General features: G+C 43.8%; 2 protein-coding genes across 8 annotated transcripts in view; one reads left to right on the top strand and one right to left on the bottom strand.

Annotated features, from left to right (window-relative positions):
• The window catches only part of TSR3 (TSR3 ribosome maturation factor), a 31,372-nt gene extending 30,256 nt beyond the window's left edge, over positions 1 to 1,116 (bottom strand). For 6 of the 7 annotated variants that reach the window (XM_073361556.1, XM_073361559.1, XM_073361555.1 and 3 more), the window contains exon 1: positions 710 to 888. In XM_073361556.1, the coding sequence (XP_073217657.1) occupies positions 710 to 809 (100 nt within the window). In that variant the 5' untranslated portion in view covers positions 810 to 888. Of the gene's footprint in view, positions 1 to 709 lie in introns of all 7 variants that reach the window. The other variant, XM_073361560.1, reaches the window with a different exon arrangement.
• On the top strand, positions 719 to 26,015 carry GNPTG (N-acetylglucosamine-1-phosphate transferase subunit gamma). Its single transcript, XM_073361552.1, has 11 exons — positions 719 to 970; positions 1,155 to 1,209; positions 5,799 to 5,866; positions 6,471 to 6,525; positions 6,625 to 6,708; positions 11,000 to 11,093; positions 13,284 to 13,398; positions 15,182 to 15,264; positions 15,511 to 15,642; positions 21,174 to 21,255; positions 23,050 to 26,015. The coding sequence occupies exons 1-11, from the start codon at positions 808 to 810 to the stop codon at positions 23,172 to 23,174; spliced, it is 1,056 nt and encodes a 351-aa protein (XP_073217653.1). The 5' UTR covers positions 719 to 807; the 3' UTR covers positions 23,175 to 26,015.
• The last annotated feature ends 294 nt before the right edge of the window (positions 26,016 to 26,309 follow it).

Here is a 26,309-nt window from a genome sequence, read left to right as displayed (position 1 = left end):
ACAGCAGAGCAAAGGCAAGCTCCCTGCCCGCCTGGCCCCTCGTGGCAGCGGCCAGCAGGTCCCTACGGCCCCTGGGGAGGTCTAGGGCGTCTCCGCGCACTGCCCCTGCTCCTAGCGCCGACTCTGCAGCTTCCATTGGCTGGGAACTGTGGCCACTGGGAGCTGCAGGGGCAGTGCCTGCAGGCAGTGGCAGCTCGCAGAGGCCCCTGCCCAGAGGCCCCAGGGAGTTGCTGGCTGCTTCGGGGAGCCTGCCTTGACCCCGCTGTGCCACGGACCAGGAGCCGCCTAAGACACCCCTCACGCATCCCAGCCCGCAGAGCACCCAGCCTCCCTCCCAGAGCGCGCCCCCTGCCCCTCAGCCCCCTGCCCCAGGCTCAGCCCCCTGCCCCAGGCTCAGCCTGGAGCCCCCTCCCACACGCCAACCCCCTTGGCCCCAGCCCAGAGCCGGCGCCCAGCCGCCTGCTGCAGCCCCATGAGCAGGGGCCGGGCAGGGGCAGCAACGGCCGGCGGGGGCCGCGGGGCGCGGCGTTGGGTCTGTGCCATGAGGCGGTGGGGAGCTAGGCGGCGGCCTGTACCGCTGGGGCTCGGCGTCTCCTGTTCCCCGATCACCGGGGCGTGGGCGGAGGCCTGCGGCGTCTCCCCCGCCCCCAGCGAGCGGGGCGGGCAGGTCCGTGGGGCAAAGGGGGCGGAAGCCGCGGGGTCCGGGCACCTGCCAGCGCCGCCTGCGCGTCCGCCGCGAAGGTCTCCAGGGACTTGGGCGCGCGCCGGGCGCGTCCCTCCGGGCGGCGAAACGGCTTTTTCCTGCCCATGGCTGGCGGGGCGCCCGCACCTCGGCCGCCGCCGGGCCTGGCCGACCGGACCGGACCAGACCGGAAGGCGCCGCGCCGCGCGGTTCCCCGGGAGGCGTTTCCGCTTCCGGGAGCAATGGCGGCCTGGGCGCTGCTGCTCGCGCTGCTGAGCGCGGGGTTCGGTGAGCGCCACGGGGAAGGGAGGGAGCCCACGAACGCGGGTGGTGCGGAGTGGGGGCGGAACCGGGCCCCCGGCCGCCCCCCTCCCTCCAGCGCCGCCGCCCGGGAGGCCCCCTCCCCCAACACGCCCGCGGCGGGTCCCCAGCTTCCCCCCACTGACCGTGCCCTCTCCGCTCTTTCTTATAGGTCTCTCTACGTCAGCTGGTAAAATGAAAATCGTGGAGGAGCCGAACACCTTTGGGTGCGTGGCCCTGGTACTTCCCCGTGCTGAACTTTTCTTGTTACTGACAGCAATTTGCTATCCCTCTGCGTCCGCCGGGCACGTTTACTTCTATCCCAGACATGAAGTTTGGCAGTGATGATCCTCATCTTCCTGTCAACCTCCTTGGCCTGTGGTTTGCACCCTGAGCAAACTTGTCTTACAGCAAAAAACATAAAAATAAAAATGTGTTTTTACACCAAGAGAGCTCTCTCAGTGTAAAATCCTAGTGGAAATGAGGCAAAGGTAGTTTGTACTTTCATGTGGCAAGTTGAAAAAACTGCTCCCTCATATGGGGTTTATCTTGACTAGCTGCATCAAGGTTAAAACTACAGTGCCTTGCCTCCACAAGGATTTTACACTAAAGTAATTATCTTGATGTAAAATCACACTCTTTTTTGCTGTGAGGATCTAACCACAGCCCTGCTCTCTGTGATCAAGTGAGTGCCACACAGAGAACTACCCGCCTCCAAGTCACAAGTTCAGATCTAGGGACTGTCACCTGGGGTATTTCAGATGGCACCTGTAGGTGATGCTGTTGCTCAGGCAGCTGGTTTTAAGAATTAAAGCCAAATCTAATTAGAACCAAAGTTGAATCCAGAATGCTGAGCATCGGTTAGATTGGAAAGTAATGCAAAGCGTTCTAGGAATGAGGATGGGGCTATTACCTGTGAGATGGACCTTGTGCCAATGGGTAATGAGACAAATTGAGTCCATTCCTTGAGATGTCTAAAGCTTTCCTAAAGGAGGGCAGGATGCAGTAGACCAGGTTCTCTCTAAGAAGTGGCTGTTTGGCCCTTTTATGTAAGAAACCATGTTCTGACATTGCCAATGTATTGCTATGTCTTCAACTTGCCGTGTTTGGGGAAACGTGAAAAGGTCATGGTGAGGTAACTGGCATCATCTGGAGTCCCTAGATTTCTTTTATCTTTCAGTCTGGTTTCAGGTCTGATGACACAGAAATGGCTCTGGTCTTTTGGCTTGGTGATTTGTCCCAGTGTGATTGGGTGTCCAGGTTGATGATTTTAGGTGCTACCATGTATTCTACTTAGGTGTGAGAGTGTCTTGTGCTCATAGCTCCTCCCCTGGCTATCTGAGGCAGTACTGCCTCAACCCCCTTGCATCTGATGAAGTGAGCTGTAGCTCACGAAAGCTCATGCTCAAATAAATTGGTTAGTCTCTGAGGTGCCACAAGTACTCCTTTTCTTTCAACCCCCTTCAGTTTCTTCTTACTGCCTAGGGCTGGAGTCAGAGCTCTCTGTGGTTCCTAACCTCACAATCTCTATTTCTTAGTGACTTTTAAAATTGTATATACAGTGGACCCTCGCTAGAACACGTGCCTATATAGTGTGAATTCGCATATAATGCGGTTGCAGCCATGGATCCCAAATTTAATTAATTGCAATTCATTTTAATGCGGTCCCCGTTATAATGCGATACAGTGCATGGATCCCAAATTCCGCGTTCTAGCGAGGGTCCAGTGTAATTAATTAGTACTCTTAGTATCGTGCTAGTTAGATTTAGTGTTAGTTAGCTTTTATTTAAGTATTTCTGTGGTGATGCCCTCACCAGGGATTAAGCATTATCTGTTTTGTGGGGGAGCAATCCCAACAACAGTCCCCACATGCATGCTTGCTATGTTTGGGCAAAGTCCACTTCAAGGAGTGGTATTCAATTTCCAAATAGTGCACAAAATGCCGCTTAGATGGCAAGGGATCTTCATCTAAACCAGCACCTGCTGGGGACAGGTTGGGTTGCTTTCACAAGGCTTGGGGCTCGATCACCACTGACAGCTGGATCCTAAGCAGCGTCAGATCAGGCTATGCCATTCATTCCTTTCCATCCCTTCCTCCCACCCTGCTTCCCTGTCCCTCTTCAGGAACCCCTTTCACAAGATACTGCTCCTCAAGCAGGTTCACTCTCTACTGGCTTTGGGAGCAGTGGAGGAGGTTCCATTGGAACACCGGGCCCAGGTACTTTTTGGTGCCCAAATCCAAGGTAGGGGTAAGATCCAGTCTTGACTTTCACAGCCTCACCAAATGTATCAGATACACAATATTCTGAATATTCAAATCTATTGACTATTCTCCCCACATGGTCTCAGAACAAGTGGTTTGCTGCTCTGGATCTTTAGGACACGTACTTTTGGTTGGGAATTTTGCTGAGCCACAGAAAATTCCTTCGATGCATCATGGCAGAGTGCCATTTTCAGTACACTTCCTTTTGGCCTCTCTTTTGCCTCTCAGGTTTTTACCAATTGGATGGTCTTGGTCACATCTCCCTGTATTTGGATGACTGATTACTGAGGGGCAGCTCCAGAGAGACAGTCCTTTCTCACATCAACACTACACTATGCTTGCTCAACCATTTGGATCTCATCCTAAACAGCGGGAAAGTCAACTTTGGTTCCCCCTCATAAAATTGAGTTTATTGAAGCCCCAACAGAATCTGAGTTCAAGAGCATCTTTGCTGACTGACCATTTTCAGGCGATTTGCTACCTTTGCCTCAGTCTGCAGTTGCAGCCTTCGATGACAATTTGGATATGCCTGAGGCTCTTGGGCCATATGTCCACTTGTATGTAAGTGGTATAGTTTGCAAGGCTGTGGCTTCACTCCCTTCAAATATGGCTCTGGACAGTTTACTGTCTGACTCTTCACCTCTTGGACAAATAGGTCCATCTCCCTCCATTGCTCCTAGACTCCTTGCAGTGGTGGACACTTCTGGAGAATGTTTGTCAGGGTGTTCCCTTTGTCTGGCCATAACCAACCAGTGCCTCCCCGATGGTCTGGGGAGCACATCTGGGGTCCGTGAAAGTTCAGGGTCTGTGGCTGGAGCAGGGGCCCCACTTCATATCAACGTGTTGGAACTTCGGGCCATTTATAATGCGTGTCATGCTTTTCTGGACCATACTGGGTTCAGTGGTTCACATACTTACCAACAATACCACCATATTGTATTATGTGAACAGGCAAGGGAGAGCATTCCGTGTTGAGGAGCATATTCCTCCCATAGCTGATCACTTGCCCGGGGTCCAGAATCATCTCGCAAACCATCTCAGCAGGAATTTTTCCCATAGTCGCGAGTGGTCCATGAAGACAAAGGCCTCTGGGTCATCTTTGCAGCTTGGGGCATTCTGAAGAACTTGGAGTACTTGCTTCACCTTCAGTTGTCAGACCTTGTGCGTAGCTCATTGAGAGTGCATCTGGCAGTGATGTCAGCATTTCATTCCCCCATTCAGGGAAGATCAGTCTTCTCCAATGCCATGGTAGCAAGATTCTTAAAAGGGCTTCTTCATCTCCATCATCTTGTCTGAGAGCCGGTTTCTCTGTGGGACCTTAACATGGTCTTAGTGACTTTGATAGGACCTCCATTTGAGCCCCTGGCATCTTGTTCATTTCAACTTTTGTGTCATAAGACTGCATTCCTGGTCGTGATAATCTATAAGGAGAGTCTGTGAGTTCCAGGCTCTGATGTCAGAGCCCCTTTATACACAGGTTTCAGAGTAACAGCCGTGTTAGTCTGTATTCGCAAAAAGAAAAGGAGTACTTGTGGCACCTTAGAGATTAACCAATTTATTTGAGCATATTTATTACAGCTGTAGCTCACGAAAGCTTATGCTCAAATAAATTGGTTAGTCTCTAAGGTGCCACAAGTACTCCTTTTCCTTTATACACAATTCTTCAAGAAAAAAGTGACTTTATGACCAGACCCAAAATTTTTGTCTAAAGTTGCTCAGTTTAATTTGAACCAGGTGGTGTTATTTCATAAGACACATTGACCTCTGGAGAAGTAGCATCTCCATAGGTTAGATGTCAGATGATGTCTAGCCTTTTATATGGACAGGATTAAACTGTGTCATGCTTGTGTCATATGTAGATCGCATGAAGGGGCAACTGGTCTCTTCACAGATGGTCTCTAAATGGATAACATGCTGTATCAAGGCTGCATATGAAATAGCTTCGGCTATACCTCAGTGGGTGCGAGTTCATTTTACGAGAGATAGAGCAATGTCAGTAGCATTCCTCGGTGACATCTCAATATTGGACATTTGCAGGGCTGCTGTGTGGTCATCAATCCATACAGTTATGAACCATTATGCCATTACCTATCATCAGAGTAGATGCAAGTTTTGGTAGGGCGGTCCTGCAGTCCTTGTTTAGGTAGACTCAGCCTCGCCTCCTGGGGTGCATACTGTTTGTGAGTCACCTAAGATGGCTGCATCTACTCAAAGAAGAACTACAGTTACAGTAAGTAACCATGACCCTACGAGTGGTTCATGTGATCATACATGTCGTTCTCATTGAAGACAATGAAAACTATAGGTCCTCAGGACCTTTGAAAATCAGACTATTATTATTCAGGTATGTAAATATGGATTTAGAATCCAGGTTTGATGGTTTTGGCTATTGTTTTCAATATGACAGTCCTTTAGATGCTCAGATACTAGGATGCTGGGGGACATATTAAATACCTAGATAAAAATATTCTAATTTAATCTCATTGCAAACGGAAAAAAAAATTTAAATTAGTCTAAATCATTTTAAATTAGTCTTTTTTTCTTTTTTAAAAGATTGAACAACCCATTCCTACCTCAGACAAACAGGCTCCTTCCAAAGATGGCACCTTCCCCAACCTCAGGTGTGTGCAAATGTCAGTTATTATATGTGTAGTTAATACCACTTTTGTGAATATAATCTCTAAAAGAATCTGTGTGTGTAATTTTTGATTGCAGTTGTCTAATAGTAAGATAGACTTTGGCAGAAGCACTTACCACAGTATAATATCTACATGATTAGTCCATGTTCTTTAATCCAATCATGAAAATGCTTCTTAGCCTTATGGATGAATAATTTCTTCTCTAAATTTCACAGATAATTATTGGCATCCCAGATGCTACCAGTTAGTACTTATCACTTATATAGCACCTAACCTAGTTAAAATAATTTTCCTGTGTGAATCTCTCTGTGCCTCAATTCCAAGTCTCTAAAATGGGAATAACAGTGCTTCCCTACCTCACAGGGTGTTTGAAGGATAAATACATTAAAGACTGAGGCACGAAGATACTATAGTAACTAGGGCAAAATAAGTACCTTAGTTTAGGTTTCTTGGATGCTGATTGCCTTATGCTCTGTAGAATGTTAAATCTGCAACCTGTATACATACAATTCTCTGATCATGATAACTCTGTTTAAATTTAACCAACCCATTGTCCCTTTTGCAAGCCATTTCATTTTATTTTCAGGTCCTGCACATCTCTTTAGGCTTGCTGGCAAGTGTTTCAGTTTTGTGGAATCTACGTGAGTAACTGGTTTAGGTGCCTGACTGTATTTTTAGGATTGGCAGTGATATAGGCCTTCATTTTATTTTTTAAAATCTGACATATTTTGTTTCTTTAGGTATAAATATGAGTTCTGTCCTTTCCATAATGTCACTCAGCACGAGCAGACCTTTCGGTGGAATGCCTACAGTGGAATTTTAGGGTGAGACAATCCAGACATTTCTTTTTACTTTAGTTTGTGAGTTACACTCTTTGTAGAACTCCTGAAATCAGCACTTTTTAAATTAGCTATAGTTACGTTACCTTGAAAATAAACTAATCTTGGCATTCAGTCCAAACACTGTTCCCTAAACAGTTTTCAGTTACACCAATGCCACTATCCTGTAGAAGCTGATGAGGTTGTAAGGGTGTAACTGAGAGCACAATTTGTGTGAAAGTACTGCAAAATGTATCTTGTTAAACCTCTTCTAATAGCCAAATCATGGACTTTTAGTAAATTAGGCTCCTCGGCCATTTATTTTAATAATTAATAAGTTCTTATTTGACTATAACATTTTATTCTTGAGACTTAATTTAAGAATATGTAAAATAAATCAATCTGACATCTTTCAACTGTAGGCATCATCTAGTTGCTGCTGTTCTCATTACTTTGTAGCTAATGATGAAAATAGAGTTTTGGTGGCTATTGCTTTAAACTTAAAAACTGCATGTTAGCTAAGCCATGAGAATCCAGAATTTGGAAATCCTACTTGGTCTTAACATATGCCAAGAGTAAAATATGAAAGAGGTCTCTAAAGGTAAGTATTCTTTCTAACAATCCTTTTCCCATTTCTGGATCACGTGTAGCATTACATCAACTGCTTGAGATTGCCAGGAATGGGAATTATCCCATATATGGGATCATGTCTCTTAAAACACAAAATAAAAAGTCTTAAGGCAGAACTGACATAACTACAAAATGGAGGCATTATTGTTGAGTATGAGTTTTATTATTGGACGCTCTAAGAGCTCAAAAATTAAGTGTATTCTATGTCTTTATAAAGATTTCCCTTTCCACTAAAATAAAATTTTCCCCATCTCACAACCCCTGGAAAGCCTGGGAAAGCTGATAGTACTTTTAATGTGTCCTAAAGGTCAACAAATTTGGGCTAAGTTGGACCAACAGGGCAATAAATTCCATTCTCTGAAGATACCATACCTCCAGCCTTCTTCCATTTAAACCATCTGTTCTGATGTTGAATGGCTTAGCTAATTGTAGTTCCAGTGGCATAACACAAAAAGACATGCAGTTTGAGGTAGCCAGGTACCAAACCATTAAGGGCTTTATAGTTCAAAATTAACATCTTACACTTAACCCAAAAACAGACTGGAAGCCATTGTCAACTGCACATGACATGCATTTCCTGCAAGAAAGACAAAATAAGTATACAACCACAATTTACATTAGCTAAAGTTTCCATAAGCACTTTCTCCTTAAATCTCAGTTTTGAGTTGCATATAGCTCTCAAGTGTGATATCTTGAAATGAAACTCCTACTTGGTCTGGGCCTAGAAGTAATTTTAAATATATTTAATAAAAGCCCATTCAGCCTGTAGAGTCAGTGCCTAGATCCAGGTAGAGGAGCTAGCATACATTTAATTTAAAAACAAAGACTGATTTAAAGGTGCCTTCCTCTGTAAATATTTCCTATGTGCAGGTGGGTAGAATGTGAGTGAAGAGCTGGTCTTCCCTGCAAATAGGATAGTCAGAAAGTCTGAAAGGAGGAGGTTACACCCAGAAATATAGTGGGCCTTAGGACCAGACAGTGGCAGAGACTAGTTTGTAGTCACTCTTGTCAGCATCAGAGAGAATCCTACAAGCTAGCTGAGCTGCAGTGGATTCCTAGACAGCAGTAGGGAGCCCATGCCGGAGATAGGTCTTTAAGCTGTGAAGACCCAGAACCACTGAATGGTTAGATTTGTCTGGAAAGTGGGAGAGTAACAGAATTGTTGGAGAAAGTTCCTGACCTGAGAAAGTGTTCGGGATGCAGAGACACTGCACTGAGCTACTGAACAAGGGTATTTATCCATTTCAGAAATATTTTTAAAGGACCACTTTAGTCCAGGATCAGATTCTTGGGTGCAAGGGGCAAAATATCCTATGTTGCAGAGCCCTAGCTATGGGACTCTTGGCCAGAAATCATCAAAATGAGCCTGAGCTTGACTACAGGGGGGGTTGGACTAAATGACCTCCTGAGGGCTCTTCCCACCCTAATTTATGATTCAGGTCTAAGTTCAAGTCCTGTGTTTTCAAAAAGGCCTGTTTCCCACACATCAGAAAGGAGCCTCTTTTTACATATGCTGTAGTCAGTGCTATCTTTATTTGTTGTTTATTGCTTAGATACTTTGGGGATAGGTGCTTTGGAAATGTTTAAGATATTTTTTCAAGGGGTTAGCAAAACCTGGTTCTTTCCACAATCAAGGACTTTTGTTTCAGTTAAGCAAAAACGAAAACTGATGTTCCAAGAGGACAGATGTGTGCTTGTTTCAGTTTCACTTTAAAATGTTTATACATCATGAAAGATAGTGGATGGACTAACTTGATGTTTTAAAGGATTTCTTGGACTGAGAAACAAAAATGAGGATTTTACATATTTGACAATGAAAGCTACTGAGTATTTTTAAAGCGTGTGATTATTCTTTCTACTCAAATTAGATAATTCCAAAAGTTTAGTATCTAAGTCCCTCCAGTTGTTCTGCTAAATGCCTTCAAACTCCAGGTACAGAGAATCTGTGTCTTGGAGATCGCAGTGCATTCTGAATTGGGTGCCAAATCCTAAAAGGCAAGACCTTGCATTATTATGTAACAATAATATTTTACTTTTCTGCATTTGTTTCCTCCAGTAGTTTGATAGGCACCTTACAGATCATATATTTTTGGTCCTGCTTTGAGTAGGGGGTTGGACTAGGTGAACTCCTGACATCTCTTCCAAGCCTAATCTTCTATGATTCTATGATAAAGTTCCTGCCTCAGAGAGCTTAGTCTAAATAGACACCATACACATACACACAAAAGGAAAGATATGAAAAGCAAAGTGATTAAAAATTGAAGTGTTGGTTTGTTAGCCCCACAATTTTTGTATGGTTCGATTTCCATGTCTTTTTCAGTAAACTAAGGGAAGGGTGTGAATGGGGCAGGCTGAGGTTTATGGGTTGCCTGCCTTCTACTGTGTTTTAACATTTTCAAAGAGCTGTACAAATGTTATTTGTCAGGGCACCTCTGTGAAGCAGTAAGTATTATTCCCATTTTTACAAGTGGGAAACAGAACAACAGAGGTGAAATGACTTTTCTAATGACCTTACGGTGGCTGTTGTAAAGGCAGGCTTGCTCGTCTTCTCTCCCTAGATGACAAAGAAGTCCATGATCTCTGCATGGTTTCATGTGGATGCACAAGGCCTGGTTGCAATATTAACAGTGTTATAATACTGATGTATGGGGCTCCAGGAGTTTGCAATCGCAAAGGGGGTGATCTTGGCTATGCAGCAGCATTTAAATGGGGAGGTCACATCCAGCTTAAATGACCTCCCAGAGCGGTAGAGTGAACATAGGTAAACAGACAGCTTGGTCCTGATGTGGTGTGATGCAATGCAGTGTGAGAGAGCAACTGGAGGACTGCCAAGTCAGTGCAAAATACAGAAGTATCCACAAAAACCCTTTTCTGCACTAATTAATTCTGAAATAAACTTTCAAAGTGGATTATCTAATTTGCAATAATTGGCACTTCATTTGAAAGAAGAATTGTGGTCTATGAACCAAGGGCATTTTAATTAAAAAAAAAAAAAAGTTAGTGTGAAAAAACCTTGGGTAGACAATCCCTAAGGCTAACCTCTGAGTCAGGATTCTATCCTGGCCCCCAACCTGGGTTGATGGTGAGACCACAGTGCCACTCTTGTGACTGTCATGAGTTTTATGGTCTAACGGAGAATATTTCATTTTAAATTGGAATAGGTCACTTTCCAGAAATATATTGTTCTCTTCACTGACAAGTTGTGAAGAGTGAGCATGTTTTTGAGTTTGTATTCTTGTTTCACCCATCTGCTAACATACGTTGATTGGGCTTACTCTATATTCTGAGTAATTGAGAAGATTGGAGTTTGGTAATGCCTCTTTCAAACAAATTATTGATGACAAAATCAAACCCTTTTTCAGTTTTATTTGGTTAAGAAAGTGTGGAAATGGTTTTGAGACATGTCAGAATAACCATAGTGCTCAGAAACTGCTGTGATGGACTCTATAAGTAATTAAAGAACTCCACTGTGGTTATGAGGTAATTGATCTGTGATGGGGCAGATCTGGGCAGTAAGAAAAGGAGATATTAAAGGACCTCCAAAAAATTGAAATTGATAAAGTGAATTTTAATACAGTGTTAGAGTATTTCTGTTTTTCTTACCAGGTTTTTAACTTTTCTCCCCAAAATTATAAAACAAGTCTTTCGAGCTGTTCTCTTTTTCCAGCATTTGGCATGAATGGGAAATTTACAACAACACATTTGTTGGCATGTGGATGAGAGAAGGGGATTCATGTGAAACCAAAAACAGAGAGACAAAGGTACAGTAATTAATCATGCTGATGAAGTTAATGCAGCTGGCATGTTTGTACCAGTTTAAACTATTAAAGCCATTAATATACCATAGGACTTGAAAACTTAGTTGGGGCTTTACAAATTGAGATCTCTTCCTGCCCAAAGAGTTCATAGCTTAGGATATGAAGTAGAAAAATGCAAGATGAGATGTGGGACAACAGTTAGGAATAGAGGGTAAAACCAGGATAAAAGGCTGATGATGTTTTCACTCACACCAGTCTGGAGGCTTTAACTCTTTCTTTTTATTCATGCAAAATAGGATGTTCTGTTATTACCATTACCACTAGGGACAAATGCTGTGTAACTTCTGCTATGGGCCACTGCTACATAAGAGGAAGAGAAATAGGAGTTACTTGTGGTACTAGAGTTGCCAGCCACTACTGGATGACACATGTCTAGGGGGTCACGGGAGAGAGAACTAGGTGGTTTAGTTAGTTAGTTGAAAGGAAACCAAGTGGCCACGAAACTTGTATGGGAAAAGTAGAGGGCCAGGTCACAAAAGCATGTGCAGGTGAGAGAGGAGCAGAACCGATGTTGGCAGAAGGGGTGGGAGGTGAAATGAACAGCAAAAAGAGACAGTATAATTAGCTTTTGTCAAAAAGACAAAACTATTAAAAACAGTTACAATACATGACTCTTACGTGTGAGCAGTTGCTGTTGCTGAAAAGGGATGTTACATGATTGTGAATGGGAAGGAGATGTCCAAAAGACTCTGAAAAGATGTGGTCCATACTATGTAAAAAATCTGAGAACTCCTGCCTTAGACCTCTCTCCTCCCCTTGTTAAAATAATGTTTGCACTTCTCTAGGTCCTTCCTAGAGATGAAGGAGCTTTACAAAATTAAATCTCAGATTTCTCTGTTGCTATTGCTATTGATTTTATGTGGAAGCACTTAGATATTACAGTGATGGGCGGCTGTGTAAAACCCTAAGATAGATAGGTTGATCAATGGGAGAGGTGGGTAATGTAGTGACTTGGCCAAGATGACAGAAGAATCCTGTTGGAGAGCCAGCAATAGAACCAAGGTTTCTGATTTCCAGTGCACTGTCTTACTATAACAGAGTGCTGGGAGCCTAGAACAGACCCAGTACTCTGTCACTAAGGTACTACCTATTCCCCCCTGGAGTGGATTTAATTGGAGGGAGGGTGCACAATTGTTTAATTAGGCAGGAAGCTGACAAGCTAGTGAGAGCAACCAACCTGTCATCTGGGAGGTTAGAGGACAAGAAGAAAGTGCAAGGGGAGTGGCTGGTAGGGACTTGGGGAGGCAGGATGTCAGGATGAGGAGATCTGTCCCTCTCCTTCCCTGGATAGTGGGCTAAGGGGAAAGTTTCAGCTATATATTTCTTCACAAGGCTGTACTGGTGTTAAAAATAAAAAAATGGTGCTTATAAACTGGGAAGCATCCAGCCTGTTTGTGTTGATCCAAGGGGTGGAGAAGGGAGCCTATTACGCATGCCATAAGAGCATCCTTTCTTCCTGTAGCCACACTGAAGATATATTTGGTCTTCTAGTGTTGCATGATTTCTAATATTAAGAATTTGAATCCTCCTTGGGCTTTTGCTTGTAAAAGGTCATGAAACATTAAAGCTGAAAATGTAAAGATCATAATGAGCATCTACAATGTAGGGTAGATCAATATTCTCTGGAAAAATTAAAGGACATAAGAGCCTGGTGTTTAGTGCTTTTTACTTTGTACTGCTATTTAGGAGACCTGGATGCAATTTTTCACTGTTCATAGGCTGGTAGTCCTTCAGAGGTGGGAGCGTGCATCACTCAGTAGCAAATGCACCTGCTGAGTGATACTGACAGGCTCTGAAGGGCATCTGATTTAGTGTGTCTCTGTTGGAAGTTGTGGTGACTTAGGTGGGGTGAAGGTGGAGGAACCACTTCCCATTGGGAAAGAAACAAGCTTGTTCCATTCTTTAAAATAACTTCATCTGAAAAAGACTTAACTAGTGATTGTGACCTCTTTCTTCTGCACTGGGTAAAATGATGGCAGCACTGAGAGCTGACTTCAGTACTTGCTGGAATGCATCTATACTCATGGTAAAATGGGAAGTTAGTGATGTGTGTTGGTTCTGTTCAACATGAAACTAGTGACTATATTGTGTGTTTAACCTATTTCCTCTCATCCTTCTTTTTCTGCTCTTCAGGTTCTTCTTATTTGTGGAAAAAACAATAAGTTGGCTCATGTGTCTGAGCCAAGTACTTGTGTTTACTCTCTGACATTTGAGACTCCTCTTGCTTGCCATCCTCATTCTCTTTTAGGTAGGTTGGATAAAAAGGTCTGTGCATGTGTGAGAGGCAGGTGGCATTTTACCCAAGCCTTTAAGTTTAGATTTCTGGTTTATTAGTTTGTATCATTAAGTAAATGTAACATTGTTTATTACAAGCATTTCTAAAGTACCTATCACTATAATAATTGGGCACTCTTATCTGAGCTTGCAAAGTCCCTACGATCAGTTCAGTGGCATTTCTCTGTATGTAATGGGATAACTTTTGAAAACTCCATCCAGTTAATTCCAAAATTTCAGGGAATGTTCTTGGCATTAATTGTCAGAACACTATTTGATCTTGGGGAAGAGCAGAAAACCAAAAGGGGGGAGATTGGGGAACAAAAGAGACCCTGACCACAGCCTTTAGCCACAGCCTCTAGCATCTTTACAATTATCTGTAGATCACAGAGCTAGTTCATGGTTTCCATGAACATTTTCCAGCACAACAATACCCATGCTCATGTCAGCTTATCCTCCCAATAATGTAACATGTTGACATGCTGAATGACTTCTCTTCTGGACAGAAAATAATGGTGGTAGGGGGAAAGGGAAATGGAGCGGCCTGGAGGGAGCAGAGAGAAGTTCACACAGCTGCTTGAATGTTAGGAGAGAATGGGGGGCCCTCATATGGAGGGAGGGAAGAAAGGAGCACATAGAACCTGTGGTGGGGGGGATGGAGATTGGGGGATCTGATATGGGGGAGAGAGGATTGTGGGGCACAGAGCCCATGCTGGGGGAAGATTGAGGGACTCAGGGAAAATGGGGAATAAGCATGCACACAGCCCCTGGCTTGGGGGCCAGAATGAAAGACCCCCCCAGACAATTGGAGCAGACACATGCCCTAGCATGGGGGATTTGGAATGGGGGGCACACAGAACTCTTTTGCGGGGGTTGATTGGAGGACCCTGGTATGAGGAATGGAGTATGGGGGAAAGAGGATAATAGGATGCATGCTGAGCTGCTGGTATAGGGAGAGAATGAGGGACCTGGTATGGGAGGGGAGGGGAGTGGGGGGCACACAGACCCTTGTACGGAAGAGATTTGGGTGAATTGCAGGGAGTCCCTGGAAAAAGAAGGGGATGGGATGGTGGGCATACAGAGAGCTTGTGGGGGAGGGAATGGAGGAATAGAAAGAGCATTGTAATAAATTCAGCCTACATAATCTACAAACAACACCTTGGTAAATTTATTTGTGTACAAGAGCGTAGTTCTCTCGTTCTCACCACTTCCATCCCAGTCTCCAATTAGACAAGTCAGTGGATACATTCATCAGTTTGGAAAAATGTCTGCATGAAGAAATATTCCCTGAAGGTAGTAAGAGTGAGGCTCAGCTCTAAGAGGGTGTTACAGAGATAATTGGGCCCCAGCCCTTTTGGGGTTTTGTAAATGGTCATTCTTAGATGGGATGTGTTTCAGTAATTTATAAGTGAGGAGGGTGCAATCAGGATGTCATCCAGCAGAGAAGGGTGCAGGCTTTTGGACAGCTGGAGCTGAAAGAAGAAACCTTTGGTCACTGCTGCTGTCTGGGAGCATTAGACCTCTAGGGCCTGCTCCTGTTCCCATTTGAAGTGATTGAGAAAATTCCTATTGATTTAAATAGGATTGAGGAGCAGGTCCAGGCAAGTGAATGTAGCAGTTTGTTGTCTCAATGGTGCATGTTGAAGTGAAGCATTAAGCTGTTAAAACACACACATAGCAGCACTAGGGTTACATTCAAATAATTAAGGAAAATGTAGCTGTTAGTATTTATGACAGCTTTACTTTCCATTTTTCAGTTTATCCAACACTGACTGAAGTCCTACGAAGGAAGTGGGATGAAGCAGAGCAGTCTCTTTACGATGAGCTGATAACTGAACAGGTTTGCTGATCCATTCTGATTTCTTGTTAAAGGACTGTCACTTTCAAATTACTATAGTACTGACCTGTTTTCTACAGTTCCAGCTCTTTTTGGGATAGATGTTTTTATCCTACTATTGGCAAAAACTCTTAGAGCTATGCATCTAGATACAGTTTATTGGTAATCACAAAACCTTGTAAAATAAATAGCCAATGCAAATTACAAACAGAAATAGAATGGCTTTATGTAATGTCTTTGTTTTTCCAGGGGTACAAAAAATTGTTGAAGGAGATTTTTGAGGAAGCAGGACTTTTAAGTGCAACAGAAGAAAAGGAGATTGAGAAAAAAAATAAAAAGTTAAAAAGTCTGGAATTTGAAACCGTGGAGAAATGCAATAAGGTATAGAAAGTAATTCTTAATGCTTGTCTGATACATTTTATCAACATGGAGAATCACTATCCTTCTGCTGTGTGACTGAGCCACTGGGCTCTCAGCCAAGCTGCCTGTCTGTTGTTAGGATTCAGATAGTCTGCTCCCTTAGTTATCTTCTGTTGCCTAAATAACAGTATATTTAAAAATAAATAGAAATGGCAGAACTTATTTTAATGCTGAAAATTGGAAACAAACTGCATTACTGAATGCCTTTCCAGGAGATATTAGGGGGTGGTATATAGGAAGTAGTTATATACCTAGGTGACGTGCATTTTAGACATACTCTCATAAAGTGGGGTCCGCACGGGATTAAGAAACAGAAGGGAGTTAGTGAAAGTGGAAGGTGGACCAGAGCCTTGTGACAGATGGGTATTTGGTAATCATATAATATACACACTATGCTGAAACATTCAGGCCATTTTACAAACTAAAGGCCCAGTGGTTTATATCATGTATCCTTTAAATTCTGTCTGTGTGCGCCTGTATCTACAACTATATATGTCTATACACATATATTCTGCAGGTTTCAGAGTAACAGCCGTGTTAGTTTGTATTCGCAAAAAGAAAAGGAGTACTTGTGGCACCTTAGAGACTAACCAATTTATTTGAGCATAAGCTTTGAGCTGTAGCTCACGAAAGCTTATGCTCAAATAAATTGGTTAGTCTCTAAGGTGTCACAAGTACTCCTTTTCTTTTTACATATATTCTGCAGCAGAATTTACAAGGCTTGTTAGTATGAATTAAAGGCAAGCGCTAAGCACTAAAACTGAAGTGCATAATATGTATGGAGAGAATACATTCATCCTAAAAGTTCATGTGCTATGGTTATACCTTCTCATTGATGTACTGAGATTCACTGACAGGGTATGGAAGGGTGTCCTAGATTACAAAGCAAGAAGGAGACCATTGTGGTCATCTAGTCCAGTGGCCTCCAAACTTTTTGGCTCGCGCACCCCCAAGGTGAAGAGCGGAAGACCAGCCACAGGTGCGCCGCCGCCGAAAGAAGAATGGAAGACTTACTGCAGGCGGACCGCCAGAGGGGAACACCAGCTGTGGACGTGCAGAGCTGTTGCCGAAGAAAAACAATGGCGGAGTGCCATCCGGCGGCACTCCTGCTGCCGCGCACCCCCTGGGATCTGTGCGCACCCCAGTTTGGAGACCACTGATCTAGTCTGACCTTATGCTTAGCAAAGGCTATAGAATTTCACCCATTCATTCCTGCATCAGGCCTAATAACTTGTGATTGAATTAAATAATCTCTCTTAGAAAGATATACGTGGTGATTTAAAGCAAAGGAGAATCCACCACATATCTTCTTGGGTTGGTCCAGTTCCATGGACAATGGGTATAATAGGCCAGGGGAGGCTCTGCCTTCCCCTGTGGTGCCGTAGCGGCCAGACACCCCCCCCACCTCCCGTTGCGGGGTTTGGCGGTGAAGTTTTTGTTTTATTATGCCCCATGCAGGTTCCAGAACGAATGAGGAGGCACATACTGCCTCCTCAGCCATCCTGGAAGTTGCATTGGGCATATCAGAAGTGTCTTAACGGACGCTTTTCCTCTGCGTGGGTTGGGTCTGGGGAGGGGAGGCATGGCGTGGCTTTCGCCAGCTCGAGGCTTCTCTAGCCAAGGCGGGGAGCACTCAGGGCTTCCCATGGCTGGGGAGGTGGGGGCACTCTGGGTGGGGGGGTGGGGCTTGTAGCTCTGGCCGCGGGGGGAGCAGGGGGTCTTGGGGCTCTGGCCATGGGGAGGGCGTGGGTGGAAGGTGCAGAGCCAGGGGCTAGCTTCCCCAAAGTGGGGCTCAACCCGCTGCTCATATCCAATTCTATTGAAAATGTGAACCTTATTTTCAATTTTAATTTATCTAGCTATGAATATTATGGGATTCCAGCCTTTCCTTATAGCAGTGGTCTCCAATCTTTTTATGCCCAAGATCACTTTTTGAATCTAAGGGCAACTCAGGATCTACCCGTCCCTTCCCTGAGGCCTCGCCTCTTCCTCAGAGCCCTGCCCCGCTCACTCCATTCCCTCCACCCCGTCGCTCACTCTCCCCCAACCTCACTTTCACCAGGTTGGGGCAGGGGTTGGAGTTTGGGAGGGGGTGCAGGCTCTGGGCTGGAGTCGAGGGGTTCACAGTTTGAGAGGGGGCTCTGGGATGAGCCTGGGGCAGGAGGTTGGGGGGCAGGAGGAGTTTGGGGTGCTGGCTCCAGGAGCGGGCTCAGGGATGGGGGTTTGGGTGCGACCTCTTGCTGGGCAGCACTTACCTCTGGTGGCTCCCGGTCGGCGGTGGGTGCAGCGAGGCTAAGGCAGACTCCCTGCCTACCCTGCCCCCACACTGCTCCTGGAAGGGGCCAACACACCCCTGCAGCCCTTAGGGTGGGGAGAGCAGACAGCATGTGGCTCCACGTGCTGCCTCTCTCTGCAAGCACCGCCCCTGCAGATCTCCCGGCCAATAGGAGCTGCAGGGGCAGTGCTTGCAGGCAGGAGCAGTGTGCACGTGGTCGCGGGGCTGCAGTGGCCACTTCTGGGAGCGGTGTGGGGGCAGGGTAGCATTAGGCAGCCACACTGTGCCTCCGCCAGAGATCGTGATTGACAGGGAGATCCTCTAGGATCGATCGGTTGGTGACCACTGCCTTATAGTTTAATGGGTATAAACATAGCTGTTCATTAAAGCTTCTGTAGTTATGGAGTAGCCACAGATCTTCAGAAGTAAAACATTTGCGGCTGGATTGTCAGGCAGCATCTTTGAGACAGAGACTGACCCTGGAGCAGCCTTTGGGAGGGAGTTAACAGCTGTAGTGCTATAAAAATCTAGTCAAAGGGCAGACCTGAGGTGTTTGTTGGGAAGGACTTCCTGGTCTGAGTGCCTGATTCATCGTCCCAGATTTCTGTAGAGGAGCAGTTGGAACCAGATGCTATTGGGTAATACCTTTCAGAAACACAGGCTGTCTTTTTTTATAGCTGACAATAATTGTCCTTTGTCCATAAGACCTACCATACTGGGTTAGACTAAAGGTCCATCTAGCCCAGTATCCTGTCTTATGACAGTGGCCAATGTCAGGTGCCCCAGAGGGAATGAACAGAACAAGGAATCACCAAGCGATCCATCCCCTGTTGCCCATTCCCAGCTTCTGGCAAATAGTCTAGGAACACCATCTGTGCACATCCTGGCTAATAGCCATTGATGGACCTACCCTCAATGAATTTATCTAGTTCTTTTTTGAACCATTATAGTCTTGCCCTTCACAACATCCTCTGGCAAAGAGTTTCACAGACTGACTGTGCATTGTTTGAAGAAATACTTCCTTTTGTTTGTCCATCACTTTGATGAACCTCATGCACAAGTTAAACAGCCTGTTTTTGGAACTCTTACACCATAAGAATGGTCTGACTCAGTGTGGCCAGTGGTCCATCTAGCCTAGTATCCTGTCTTCAATCAATGTCTAATGCCAGATGCTTCAGAGAGAATGAACAGAGTGGGGCAATTATCAAGTGATTTATACCCTGCCGTCCAGTCCCAACATCCAGCAGTCCAAGGCTTAGGGACAACCCAGAGCATGAGGTTGCATTCCTGACCATCGTGGCTAATAGCTGTTGATTGACCTATCCTTCAGGAACTTGTCTAATTCTTTTTTGAACCCACTTATACTTTTGGTCTTCACAACGTCCCATGGGAACAAGTTCTACAGGGTGACTGCGTTGTGTGTAGTAGTACTTCCTTTTGTTTGTTTTAAACCCGATGCCTATTAATTTCATTGGATGATCCCTGATTCTTGTGTTCTGTGAAAGGGTAAATAACACAATATGTATTCACTTTCTTCACACCATTCATAGTTTTATAGACCTCTTATCATATCTCCCCTTCATCATCTCTTTTCTAAACTGCGTAGTCCCAGTCTTTTTGATCTCTCCCCATATGGAAGCTGTTCCATACCCCTGATATTTTTGTTGCCCATCTTTGTACCTTTTCCAATTTTAATATCTCTTTTTTGAGCTGGGGAAACCAAAACTGCACGCAGTGTTCAGGGTGTAGGCAGACTATGGATTTATATAGTAGCACTGTGATATTTTCTGTTGTATTACCCATCCTTTTCCCAATGGTTCCTAACATTAGCTTTTTTGAATGACTCTGCACATTGAGCAGATATTTTCAGAGAACTGTCCACAATGATTCCAAGATCTCTTTCTTGACTGGTAACAGCTAATTTATTTGTATAGTTGATACTATGTTTTACAATGTGCATTACTTTGCATGTATCAACATGGAATTTCATTTGCCATTTTGTTGCTCAGTCACCCAGTTTTGTGTTATCCCTTTGTAACTCTTTCTGTCTGCTTTGGACTTAACTATCTTGAGTAATTTTGTATTGTCTAAAAATTTTCATAGAATCATAGAATATCAGGGTTGGAAGGGACCCCTGAAGGTCATCTAGTCCAACCCCCTGCTCGAAGCAGGACCAATTCCCAGTTAAATCATCCCAGCCAGGGCTTTGTCAAGCCTGACCTTAAAAACCTCTAAGGAAGGAGATTCTACCACCTCCCTAGGTAACGCATTCCAGTGTTTCACCACCCTCTTAGTGAAAAAGTTTTTCCTAATATCCAATCTAAACCTCCCCCACTGCAACTTGAGACCATTACTCCTCGTTCTGTCATCTGCTATCATTGAGAACAGTCTAGAGCCATCCTCCTTGGAACCCCCTTTCAGGTAGTTGAAAGCAGCTATCAAATCCCCCCTCATTCTTCTCTTCTGCAGGCTAAACAATCCCAGCTCCCTCAGCCTCTCCTCATAAGTCATGTAATTTTGCCACCTGACTTAATTTTGCCACCTCACTGTCTACCTTGTCCAAATCATTTATGAATATGTTGAACAGCACTGGTCCCGATACAGATCCCTGGGGGACTCCACTATTTACCCCTCTCTTTTCTGAAAACTGCATTTATTTCTACCGTTTGTTTCCTGTCTTTTAAACAGTTACTGATTGATAAGAGGACCTTTCTTCTTATCCTGTGACTGCTTATTTTACTTAAGAGCCTTTGGTGAGGGACCTTGTCAAGTCTTTCTGAAAGTGCAAGTACACTATATTGACTGAATCACCTTTGTCCACATGTTTGTTGACCCCCTCAAAAAATTCTCATAGATTGGTGAGGCATGATTTCCCTTTATAAAAGCCATGCTGATTCTTCCCCAACAAATCGCGTTCATCTCTGTGTGTGATAATTCTGTTCTATACTATAGTTTCAACCAGTTTGCATGGTACTGAAATTAGGCTTACTGCCGTGTAATTGCCAGGATTGCTTCTGGAAACTTTTTTAAAAATTGGTGTCATATTAGGTATCCTCCAGTCATCTGGTAAACCAAGATTCCAGACATGTTTTATTTTTCCCAGTGGCTTTCCCAACTATGCTTGGACATTTTATACTTGATGCAAACTGAATTTTTAAGTAGACATATGTATTTGGGCAAAACATATTGTCCATTTTAAAAATATTTTTTATTCTAGGAGTACAAGAAACTTTCTAAAGAAATAAAAAAGCTTAAAGATTTATTAACTCAACATGGTATTGTGTATGAAAGAAACTCAGGTAAGTTCTTTGTGTAGTTCTACTTTCTCATTCCTATCTATTTAGAATGTGAATGCTCAGCTTTCTCTTTTTAAAGATCAGGATAAACAAATAATCTTCAATCGGAGGGGGTCAAGCCCCACCGTAAAGCATACTGCATGTGATTTTGACTGAACAGACCCTTGACTGTGAGAACTTGTTTAAAAATATATGTAGGTTTTTATTAGTGTCAGCGTTTACAATGGGATGTAGCTGCTACCACTTCTATTTTGGTATACTTTGAGCTTCAGTCTCGGATTTTTCCCCTCCATGCAAAGTGTTAATGTCCACAGCATTTGAGACTAATATTTTCATCTCATTTCTCCCAACACACACCACCAATAAAATCTGCTCCCATAAGTATGTGAAATGTTCTCCTTTGGTGTGTGTAAAGTCTCCTCCTTCATACCTCATTCCACTCTCTGCTGGTCAGTTTCTCCCCTTCACTGGCCTCCGCTGCAGATATGCACCACCTGTCCCATGCTACTACCTGGTGTGAAGGAGAGCAACAGCAGGAGGGTGGGTCCTGGCTGTGACAAAGCAGTCTGGATTTACTCCAGGCAAGTTCCAGTCTCACCCTGCCTCCCAGCAACCAAGTTACCTCATTCTTCTCAGTGCCTATTCCTCTCTTATCCTGTCAAATTCCAGTTCCTTAGTTAATTCCCAAAGTCACACATGATACCCCTTGGACATTTAGCTTTCTAAGGTGCACCTCTTTGTAGCTTGTGTGTTCAGAGATTGGCATCTCAGTGAAATATTAGGCGGTAACCTAATAACTAGAACTGAGCAAGCGATAAATTTTCATTTTGTAGTTCTTTTCTGTATGAGAAGCTTTCATTTTCATTATGTGAAATGAGTGACTTTTTTCAGGGAAAAAAATCTCGTGTTGGAACGTATGCAGATTATAGATTTGATTTAGTTACATAAATTACGCAGGATTTCTGTTCACTGACTGGGTAACTTGTGTAACCATATAGAGCAGAATTTGAATTGTATATTCAAGAGCAAAAATCACAGTTTGCATTGGATGACTTATTGTAACTCAACATCAGAGGGGGAGCTGTGTTAGTCTGTATCCACAAAAAAAACGAGAAGTCCAGTGGCACCTTAAAGACTAACAGGTTTATTTGGGCTTAAGCTTTCATGGGTAAAAAACTCACTTCTTCAGATGCATGGAGTGAAAATTACAGATACAGGCATACATATATATTGGCACATGAGGAGAAGGGAGTTACCTTACAAGTGGAGAACCTACGTTGAAGGCCAATTCAGTCAGGGTGGAAGTGGTCTGCTCCCAATAATTGAGGAGGAGGTGTGAATACCAAGAGAGGGAAAATTGCTTTTGTAGTGAGCCAGCCACTCCCAGTCCCTGTTCAAGCCCCAGTCGATGGTGTTAAGGAAGTGGCTGGCTCACTACAAAAGCAATTTTCCCTCTCTTAGTATTGATTATTGGGAGTGGACCACATCCACTCTGACTGAACTGGCCTTCAACATTGGTTCTCCACTTGTAAGGTAACTTCCTTCTCTTCATGTGCCAATATACATTTGTCTGTATCTGTAATTTTCACTCCATGCATCTGAAGAAGTGGGTTTTTTACCCACAAAAGCTTATGCCCAAATAAATCTGTTAGTCTTTAAGGTGCCACCGGACTCCTCGTTGTTTTTGTTACTCAACAGTATTCTATGATTTATTGTGACTATGTAAAATCATGTAACTTGCAGCTTTTATTCTGAAAAGTGAAGAAATAACTGACATTTTACAATTAAATATTTCAGCTGAAAATACAAGTGCTGAACACGTCATTCATAAAGTGGTGACTACAAAGCCAAGTGTTCTGAATGGCTCAAAGGCTAATGAACACCTACGGGGAGACACAGGCATTTGGAATGACACCTTTTAAATAAATTTGTCTGGATGATAAATATCAAGTTCATATAGACTAAAATATTGAGCAAATTGGATGCATATCACAGTACTAAGATAATTTAAAAACGCTTTGTGAATATTTCTAATGCTCTGTATTCTTGCCCTAAGGCAATGGGAAGGGAATGTTTGAGTTAAAGTCTGGTGCTGCCATTGCAGACAGCTGTTGTAGTTCAGTTTACAAGGTTGTTTAAGTTGTAAAAATTCTCTTTGCTGAAACTGTTACCAACGATTGGTCTGCAGACTCTACTTCTCCAATCTCAGTTCTGTGAGGTTTGCTTTGATCAACTATTGCACTAATGAGAGTGAAAGGTGATTGGTTGTATACCCAGCAACTGTATTTCTGCCTGACATGAGTGGAATAGTTTTGTCCTTAAGTTTGGATGGATTAGTAAACTTCTTAACCGCTGATAGCAGGGGCAGTTTATTTGCCTTTGTGGGAAGTAGTTCACACTGTACTTCCTAATCCTGTAGCAGCACTGATGAGGCTGGAAGGATGGAGTGATGTGGAATCTTTAGCCAGAGATGAACATGTGAGCAAAAAGCAAAATCTACCTTCTAGCCTTTCAGGTAGATTATATACAGTATACTCCTATTTATCCAAAACCCGATTATCCAAACCTCTGCATTATCCAAATCCCTTCCTTGTCCCCCAGCATGAGATATATGCCCTCTGCAGCAGGTATCTTATGCTGGAGGATGAGGAAGGGATTCAGATAATGTGGAGGTTTGGTAATAGAGCAGATACTCCTAGCCAGGAGTATGATCCCCTGCTACCATCCTGCTGTTGAATGGGAGTGAATGGGGCTCCTCTGCAGCACTGCTGTCATGGGAGTGAATGGGGCTGAGACAGCAGAGCTGCAGAGGGCTCCCTGTGCTGCCGCAGCGCTGGTGACACCCAATCCCTTCAGGCACAAGGTGCAGTGGGAAGGCTGTGGTCCTGGTAGGGCAGAGCAGAGACCTCAGCAAGGACTCCGCTCTGCCCTGCCAGAACTTCAGCCTTCCTTGTGCCTGCAGAAAATTTGGTGTCACTTGTCCTGTGGCTGCACAGGGAGCCCTCTGCAACCTTGCTGTCACAGGAGCGAGTGGGGCAGAGCAGAGACCCCTGGCTAGGACTGTGAAGAGGATGACAAGCCCCTGGCTGTGGAGGAGGCCACCCTGCTGCTGAATGGCCTCTTGATTATCTGAACCAAATCTGTGTCCCTCATGCTATTCAGATAGTTGGAAGTACACTGTATTGAAAAAGATAGAAGGAAATGACTGCATAAAGACTAGAGAAATTACTCCACTTTAAAGCTGTAAGGTGTAAATAGTTATTCCTTTAACACCTATTTCCACACTAGCAGCTAATATTCACCTCTTACGCATCTCTGCTAACAATAACAAATTCTTGACTAAGACAACTATCACACTGTTCACTAAAAGTTGAGACTAACAGAACGACCATGTGTAAGTAGGATACTCTCCTCCTAACCTTCTGGTTTGCCTCAGGTGGCCATGGTGTTCTCTCGCAAGTTCTTTGGCCCAGACTCAGGACTTCTTTGGCCCTGAGTGCCGCCCCCCTTCCCCTGACTTTTCTCTCCAGCCATCCACAGCTTGTTCCTGATCCTTCTAGTCACGTATTGGGGTACTGTCACAAACACTATCATTTTTTTGTGCATTTTGCATTTACTACTCCAAACTTACATTGTAATAGATTTCAAATCAAGGAAATCTTAATTATCCATTCAGCATACGCTGTGCATAATGATGTCAGATGTGAATGCAAAATAATTACACTACTTTTCAGACAAGATCTTGCAAACTGAGGTAGAGTCTGCACTACATGAACATTAAAATCTCCTTGCCAGTTTAAAGAGTAAGCCTTTTTTCTTTTGGCTTAGAAAAAATGTTCCTTCCCTCTGTGGTGTGTATTATTTGCAATTGTAGTTGTCCCGCACTAGGATTGTTTGCATTTGAGGGGTGCTTACACCTTGCAATTCTTATGAATGAAAAGTGAAAATCAGATTTTTTTTTACAGAAGACCAATAATGTTTAAGGAGCGTACCTCTATTCTGTATATTATTATAAAGAATAAATGTATGGATTCTTCTAACAAAGTTGTGGAGAGTTATACTAGCAAGTTGTCCAGCAGCAAGGACATCATTTGTACATAAATAATAATTACAATTCCTTCCCTTGCTGTGTTTAGCTAACCATGACCATCTGCTAATTCAGGGGTTCTCAAAGTGGGGTTTATGACCCCTAAGGGAGTCATGAGGTTATTACATGGGGAATTGCGAGCTGTCAGCCTCTATCCCAAACGCCACTTCACCTCCAGCATTTATAATAGTGTTTATTTTTAATTTATATGGGGGGGATTGCACTCAGAGGCTTGCTGTGTGAAAGGGGGTCACTAGTACAAAAGTTTGAGAACCACAGTGCTAACCTACAGTAGATTCTGCTGAGCCTCCAATCTTCATTTTAGCACCAACCATTTTCCTCAACTTATATAGGTTGTATTGGTGACTTTACCATAACTGTTACCACTGTGTGAAGTTTTCTCCCCTCCCTTGGAAGCCAAATTTAACAAAAGTCAGCTGATCTATGCAGCAGGTGGGTGGTAGTAAAAGCAAGTTGCCCTTCTGAAGACCAGTAACTCCATCAAGACATCCAAACGTAGGCTGAAGACTATCAAATCTTAGCTACGCTGTCCCTAGGAATCTTTCTGATATCAGTTAGGAAGAAGCTTACCTGTACATCCCCATCAGTTGCATCCGATGAAGTGAGCTGTAGCTCACAAAAGCTTATGCTCAAATAAATGTTAGTTTCTAAGGTGCCACAAGTACTCCTTTTCTTTTTGCGGATACAGACTAACATGGCTGCTACTCTGAAATCTGTCATAATACTTAGTCTTTCCCTGACAGCAAGGGACGGGACTAGATAACCTCTTGAGGTCCCTTCCAGTCCTATGATTCTATGCTATGGAAGCTAGTCCATACCCTTAGTAATCTTTGTTGCTCTTCTCTGTACCTTTTCTAATTCTAATATATATTTTTTTGAGATATGGCAACCAGAAAAGCACACAGTATTCAAGGTGTGGGCATACCAGATTTATATAGTGGCATTGTGA

This window comes from Lepidochelys kempii, chromosome 10, assembly GCF_965140265.1.
Source record: "Lepidochelys kempii isolate rLepKem1 chromosome 10, rLepKem1.hap2, whole genome shotgun sequence".
In the NCBI taxonomy this organism is placed as follows: domain Eukaryota; kingdom Metazoa; phylum Chordata; order Testudines; family Cheloniidae; genus Lepidochelys; species Lepidochelys kempii.
This window is presented reverse-complemented; position numbering and strand designations above follow the sequence as displayed.

Bases quoted from the DNA above. Each gene is read 5' to 3' on its own strand.
- GNPTG (XM_073361552.1), top strand. From the start codon at position 808: ATGGCTGGCGGGGCGCCCGCACCTCGGCCGCCGCCGGGCCTGGCCGAC. The intron at 5,867-6,470 runs GTGTGTGCAAAT...TTTTATTTTCAG, and splicing joins GGCACCTTCCCCAACCTCAG to GTCCTGCACATCTCTTTAGG. The intron at 11,094-13,283 runs GTACAGTAATTA...TCTGCTCTTCAG, and splicing joins CCAAAAACAGAGAGACAAAG to GTTCTTCTTATTTGTGGAAA.